General features: G+C 38.0%; 1 protein-coding gene across 2 annotated transcripts in view; it reads right to left on the reverse strand.

Moving 5' to 3' along the window:
* Positions 1–532: 532 nt before the first annotated feature.
* Positions 533–7,622, reverse strand: part of LOC109243651 (5-methylthioadenosine/S-adenosylhomocysteine deaminase-like) — a 9,336-nt gene continuing 2,246 nt past the window's right edge. The window contains exons 5-10 of one of the 2 annotated variants that reach the window (XM_019410613.1): positions 7,229–7,372; positions 6,046–6,202; positions 2,895–3,067; positions 2,704–2,759; positions 1,048–1,150; positions 533–937 (exon numbers count right to left, since the gene is read on the reverse strand). In XM_019410613.1, coding sequence (XP_019266158.1) covers positions 848–937; positions 1,048–1,150; positions 2,704–2,759; positions 2,895–3,067; positions 6,046–6,202; positions 7,229–7,372 — 723 coding nt within the window. In that variant the 3' untranslated portion in view covers positions 533–847. The remainder of the gene's footprint in view (positions 938–1,047; positions 1,151–2,703; positions 2,760–2,894; positions 3,068–6,045; positions 6,203–7,228; positions 7,373–7,622) is intronic. The other variant, XM_019410614.1, reaches the window with a different exon arrangement.

Raw genomic sequence — 7,622 nt, forward strand, 5'->3', positions numbered from 1 at the left:
GCTTAAGTTTTTATTTTATAACTGGAAAACTTAAGCTCTAGAGCTTAAAACTTCAGCTGTAGAGCTGAAGTTTTCCAGTACAAAAGAAAAACTTCAGCTCTAGAGCTTAAGTTTTTATTTTATTACTGGAAAACTTAAGCTCTAGAGCTCAAGTTTTTATTTTATAACTGAGAAACTTAAGCTCTAGAGCTTAAGTTTTCCGGTTACAAAGACAAAAACTTCAGCTGAAGTTTTCCAGTACAAAAGAAAAACTTATGTGAAAAAGCGGATACGCTTGCAATTTTTTTTGCAAAGCGGGCACAAGTTAAAATGTGGCACAAAAAACGGGTATAGATGCAAATGCCCCCAAATAGGATGTATAACTAATGCTTGCATAACTAATGCATAGGTCCAAAATGTCTACCAAACAGGGTATTATTAATACACAAAGCTAATGCATGCATTATTTTACCTAATGCATCCTACCAAACGACCCCTTAGTCTAACTCAATCACGAGAGGAGGATTGCCCAATATGATATAAGAAAACCATACAACAAATTCCTCAACCAATGTGACACTTAACATTATTAATTATTGCCATAACTATTAAGGGAGCCGGAGCTAAATTGTTAATAACCACAACCATTTTTTCTGTTCGAACCTTGTATTCGTATTTATCTACCATTCAACCATCTACAGACACAACTGCAGCACTAACAAGCAGTAGAGTGACCTTGGAATCAGCTAGAAGTTGCAGAACACAATTACAAAGCAATTCTTATTTATACAACAACTTTACACAGGAAGTCGCAACAGATATAGATACTGACATTTATCTTGAGGGCCGTTCATCCAAGATGAGGCGATTACAGAAAATTCATTCTGCTTGGAACCTGGATGCCTGCTCTCTTTAAAAGTTCTGCAGAGGCATGCTTGGCCATCGATAGAACTTTTTCCTGCGCATAAAAAATACCTATGTCAAACTCATTGACACAGAATGATAACTAACCTAACAAAGTAAATGAAAGAGTATGATTAAGCATCTAAAAGGGGTTGTTATCAATACCTCGTCTATGGTTATAATTTTCTTATCTTTCATAATCCAACAGCCGTTGCACATAACAGAGACGATATTCTCAGTTCTCATGCAATAAACAAGGCTGGAAATGCTGCAAAGTCATCAAAAGAAACTAGTGTAACATTCTGGTGATCACTAAAAAGGATGATATGATCAAACAGGAATAATTGAAACTACACCATGTTAAATGAAACCAAGAATAGAGAACAAGCATACAGACTGCATAGTAATTTTCAAGGTAATATTATCCACTGATTGCTGACAGCTTAGTTTAGCATGATAGAGTTAAAAATAGTCAATATATGTAGTTCAACCATATTCCAGTTATTGCTAGCAGAGCTACAAGTAAACTAGAAAGCAAAAATAAGAAAATAGAAATAAAGATGATATTATTAGACGAGGGAAGTAATGAAACCCTCAAAAGAAGAAGTTGAAGAAAAGATAAAATTATTACACAGGTGATGTTATGAACCCTCGAAAGAAAGTGAAGAAGTAACATTTTTAACATAGCCAAACCTTCATTTCAAAGGTAACAGTTCAAGAAACCTCGATTTCACATACCGAAGGAAGTTATGTAACCCCTCCCCCACATTCCCCAACAAGAAAAATAGAAAACGGAAAAAGAAAGTGGAAGAAAAAACCTATAAAAAGTGAATCCTGGATTCCAAAGCAATAGTTCAAGAAACCTCAAGTTCACCCAATTGCAGTACAATTCTATCCGATTGTAAATACAGAAGGGATAAATGGTTTTGAAATGACAGTCAATGAAGTGACATCCAAAAGAAAATCAAATTACTACATAAACCACATATCACACACTGGAGAGTTCTTGTGCTCTCATATTTATGAGCCAACAATGAGAAAACAATTCCAGGATTTTCATACTAAGCCGGTTCTTTTCCAAGCACAATTGTTCTTGTATCAGTTTCATTTAATTTAAAATACCACAAGGGAACCTAGTCAGAGTTGCAGGTAAAAGTTCTAAGGGGTTTGATTCTCCAATAGTGAAGAAAGGAAAAGTAAAAAAGACCAAAAAATGAAGGGTTTTTATTAAAATACAGTAGCTAACTATGATTAGGATCTGAATGCAACATCATGTTTAATTGATCCTTATGAATATGGACAAATTCTCATAATGGTTGAGAGGGAAGCGTTTGAAGAGAAGTCATCTAGACAGAAAGTATAACAGGGAAAAAGGACCACTGACAGCTAGATTAGAAAGAGAGAGAGAGAGAGAGTAATAGCAATACGATTGGAATCAGAACTTTCTAAAACTGACCTGAAGGGCTATTGATGTATAGGCTTGGATGAAAAATACATACGAAGATGAAACTTTATGCACTGGCTAAGCTAGCTTAGTGGCACAACTTTACGTGAAAAGAGGGCTGTACTTAAAGAACACTTGTGCTAGAGGACCTAAAAAATTAATACGAGTGGCAACTGAGGAACTGTGTCAATCAGATCAAAGATGGTCAACTTGTTAAATAGGATAATGGAGTGATCTAAATAGTCTGATATTGATGCAACTTCTAGAAAGTACTTTCCACCAGAATGCATATCACAAAATAGAAGTACATATAGATGAATCACAGGAAATAATGTCCCTCCACATTCTGCTTATTCTCCATTAAAATGATCTCATACCAGTCATGAATTGGCATCATGGACCAGGAAGAAGGATTGACCACAACGATATCAGCCTGCAAAGTAGCTCACTATAAGTAAACCTGTATGAAGAGATCCAACAGAAGCAAAATCTCGTCATGCTTCCAGAACCAGGAGCAAAAGAAAATATAGCAAATAAATAACACCTAGGCGGAAGCAAGGTGCCCAACCTTCTTCCCAACCTCAAGGGAGCCTATTTCCTTGTCCCAAAGTACAGACTTGGCACCATTTATTGTGGCCATTCTGAGGATTGTTTCAGCAGGCAAAGCTGTAGGATCAGTGGTTCCCTTGGAAAATACTTCACGACCTTTGTTTACCAAAGAAGCCAGGTACATCTCATCAACTGCACAAAAATAAAAATGGAGCATCTCAACAAATGTAGTAGCTCAAGAGATGGATAACAGTGAGCATGTGAATTTTGCTAAAGAGAAGCAAGATAAATGAGAATATCAGGAAGCTGCTAAACTCATTAATCGTAACGACCGGTCAGTCGTTCTGAGAGTTATAGCCCCGTTTCCCCCATTTATGTTTCTTTATGTGTTGTTCAGCTGTGTTGATTTGTATCGAGTTGGTAGGTTTGGGTTCGGAGTAGTTTTGGAGTGAAATGATCACTTAGTCTCTTAGTTAGAAAGCTAAGTTTGAAAAGTCAACCGGAAGTTTGACTTATGAGTAAACGAATTCGGATTTGGATTTTTATAATTCGATTAGCTTCGTTGGGTGATTTTAGACTTAGGAGTGTGTCCGGAATGTAATTTGGAGGTCCGTGGTAGAATTAGGCTTGAATTGGCGAAAGTTTTAAGTTTAGAAGTTCTTAGGCTTGAATTTGAGGTTGATTTGGTGTTTTGGTGTTGTTTAGGACGTTCCGGAGGTCCGACTAAGTTCTGGTAGTGATATATGACTTGTTGGAATTATTGGTTGAGGTCCCGGGGGCCTCGGGTGAGTTTCGAATAGGTTTGGGTTGTGTTGCACTCGTTTTTCTTATGTTTCGACGCTGTTTCTTCAAGCATAAATGATATCATATTGAACAAATGAGCTCCGATTTCTTTTTTTGATTGAAGCACTAGATCCGTATCGTAATTACGGACCGTAGCAAAAAGAATCGTCGAATTTGGACATCGTATGAGGATTTTATGGTCATTTTACTAAGAATTAGGTCGCCAGATTTTTCAGATTAATTACAAAATTGCCACTGACAGCGTATTTAAAAATCTGCACTATTTGCAAATATTGAAACCAACATATCTAATTCATTATAAGGTCAAAGTGATTCAAAAGCCTAACTTGACTAGAATTTCACAAGGAATCCATTGGAGGCATAAAATACGAGTTTCGGGATCGTTTGGCACGAGAAACGAGGCAGAATAGCTGGCAGAAAAATATATAAAATTAGGGTTTGTTCATTCGGTCATATTTTGAGTTGGGGAGCTCGGATTTGGGCGATTTTGGAGGCGATTTTCACCACATGGATTGGGGTAAGTGTTCTCAACTCGATTTTGGTTATATTTCATGAATTCATCTTCGTTTTTGGGATTTGATTGATGATTTCAAAGTGAAATTGAGGGAGTTAGGACTTGAGTTTCGGAGAGTTTTAGGTAGGGATTTGAGGGACCAAACGGAGTCCGATTTTGATAAATTTTATATGGTTAGACTCGGGAGAGGACGAGGATTATTATTCCGCCATTTTTGACTGGATTCGATACGTGGGCCCGAGGGCCGGGTTTTGGCCGATTTTAGATTTCTGGCATATTTATGTAGTTTTTATTGTGGAATTTGATTCTTTAGCACATGGTGATGGTATTAATTTGATCATGGTTAGATTCGGAGCTTTTGGAAACCGAGTCCAGAGACGAGGGCATCCCGGAGTAGTATTTTACGCTGTTAAGGTAAGTAACAGTTATAACTCTGGCCTTGAGGGTATAAACCCGGAGAATTTGATATCATGTCATTGTTTGGAGGTGATACCCACGCTAGGTGACGGGTGTGTGGGTGTATACCTTGAGGGATTGAGACTTGGTCCGTCCTGTGAGGCCTCATGGCCGTCATCTGTGTTTACGTAGTTACTTGTTGTCGAACTTCTGTGCCTTCATGTTAGAGATCATGATTAGGCTTTATTCATGCTCACATTATTATTACTCAGTCATAGAAATTATTGTACATGTTTACTTCAGTCTCTATTATTTGCTAATACGCTGTGATACTTGGTGTGGGCTGTGTTCCCTTATTTGTTGATGATGGTGAGGCTAGTGAGGTACATGATTGAGTAAGGCCGAGGGCCTGGTTGTGAGGATATTAATACCATAGCACGTGAGTTGTCTGCGTAGCACGTGAGTTGACCGTGCGGGTCCAGGTATTGATACCATAGCGCGTGAGTTGTCCGCGTAGCACGTGAGTTGACCGTGCAGATTCAGGTATTGATATGATGGCACGTGAGTTGTCCGTGCTTAGCGCTTGGGCTTTGGGAGCCCTCCGGAGTCTGTACACCCCCCAGTGAGGGCAGAGTGTTAGAGTGTATTGAGTGTTGAGTGCCGAGTGCGAGTGATGAGTGATGGAGTGACACTGCTGTGAGGTTGCATTTACTTTTGTTGTTGCTGCATTTATCTGTTAAATTTCTTTGTGGCATTTACTGAGTTATGAAATTTACCTGTTTATTTTTAAATTGTGAAAATAAATAATTGGACTTTTTTGCTTAACTCGTCACTACTACTCAGTTCCTTAGTTATTTCTGTTACTACTGAGGTGGTTGTACTCATACTACACCCTGCATTTTATGTGCAGATCCAGGTGAGTTAGAGCGCGGCGATCGTTGAGTTCAGGCCGGCTATCTTTGGAGACAGCAAGGTAGCTGCTAGCGTCCGCGGGATCTTGTTACTCCTCTTGTCATTTCTTCTTTTGGACATTTGGACAGTTTATATATCTTAGTTTATAGTTTTAGACGCTCATGACTTAGTGACACCCTGATGTTTGGGACTCGTTTCCGTATTTTATATTGATTATATTTAGAGTTGATTTAGTTTATAAAAAATTTAAATGTTGAAATGTTTTTATTAATTTCTTATAATCGGTTTAGTAGTAATATTTTGGGAAGTAGGCTTGCCTTGTAACACGATAGGCGCCATCACGACCATGGTTAGATTTGGGTCGTGACATTAATAGAAGGATGTGCTGAGAAAAGTCATAAATGGTTGATATTTCTATACATTACAAAGCAAATGAAAATCAAAAACTGAAAGGTGGCATTAACACAGTACCATAGGGAGTATAGATAACTACAATAAAGAAGTGAAGAATGGAAACATATTAAGAGTTGCACCACATTAGTACCAATGCTCATTCTATTGTTTGATGGTGCACCATCTGTACCCAAGGATACACAAACACCAGCACTGAGCATTTCCCTGATGGGGGCAAATCCAAGCATTCTCATTGCAGCAGCAGGACAATGTGATACTTTCACTCCAGCCTTTGAGAGACAATCAACCTGACAGAACAGCAGCGGACATACAGAAATTTGAAAAAATGGCTTATTATAGTAGCAATCCAATATAATTATTTGAAATAAAATCAGCAGTAAACATTTTTGAAGAAAAAAAATCAGCAAAAAAATATGCAGCTCAAACATACAAAAGTCAGATAAAAGTTATTTCCCGTGACAGTTGGATACAGGCTAAGTAAAAATTTTCTAAGTTTTCTTGAGCTCTAATAGAGTTTGGCTAAGCAATCTTTAATGAGTGTATAATCATTCACAAAAAGGGGCTTTGAGAATTTGCTTTTGTTACTCTAAAATTAAGAGTTTCATCAATTGTTTTCTTTGTTAGATCTCTCATATAGTAATGAGGCATGCTTGCAAAGTAGAGAATTCACTCTCCTTCTTTACATTGAACCAAGATGGAAGCCAAATCTGAATTGGCGTAACTTAAGTACTTCTCTTGCGCAGGAAATGAACCAAATAAGGCTTATTAAGTCAGTTTACGGCAGCCATAATTGAGGAACTTCAGTCTCAAAGAGTTGGCAGGAAAAATGTAGAGATCATGGGTGGTTGAATCAGGACCATTGTCAGGGATGACGGTGGCAATTTTGATGAGGTCAGGAATCGGGTACATCAGTTTAGTAGCAGTAGCAGAAATGGAATGCAGGTGGGATGTGTTGATGGCAAAGTCGTCTAGTGATACAGTCTTTGAAACTTAAATTAAAGTTTTTCTATTTCACCAGATTTTTTCAAAGGCAGCTAACCATTGCTTATGCTACTGCAATTTCATATGGCTCAATACAACAATTATGAGCGTGTGTTCCTGGCGTTTTTACTTTTAATGTTAGTCCATCCGATAAGCTGGTATACATGGCAGGTGGTCATTTCGGCCCCCTCAATTTGTTCTCTCTTTCATTCCTTTTTTTTCCTCTCACTTTTCACCAGCCATGTTACCAATAAACAAACTTGAAAAAGATACACAAATTAAGCAGGCCAACTAGTACAGACAGATATCTCAGAAGAAGAGAAGAAGCTTACCTCTTCCTCGTTGACCCAAACAGTATGTGCTGCAAGCAAATTGTTCTGCAGGAACTTGATTTTCTCGAGATATGTAACAGTTCCATGATCAACTCCTCGAGTTTCAACAATCAGTTGGTTTTCGAGGGGTATCTCTGCGATATGCTGAATAGTTGAGAAATTAAGGCTCCAGTGGTGTTGATAAATCCTTTTAAGACTTTATTCCCCTTGCACACAACATTCTTTTTCTTTTTTTCCTTTTAAGGGCAGTGGAATCTCAGGGGTGAGGGGTTGAGGTTGGCTTTGGACAAATGGCTATCATTCAACTGTAATGGAATGCGCCCACTTATAAAGTCTGCAATGTAAACCTAGTTTCTTATATATATATATATATATTCCCTTTGACCCCCCCCCC

The sequence above is a fragment of the Nicotiana attenuata genome, unplaced genomic scaffold (genome assembly GCF_001879085.1).
Source record: "Nicotiana attenuata strain UT unplaced genomic scaffold, NIATTr2, whole genome shotgun sequence".
Classification (NCBI taxonomy): domain Eukaryota; kingdom Viridiplantae; phylum Streptophyta; class Magnoliopsida; order Solanales; family Solanaceae; genus Nicotiana; species Nicotiana attenuata.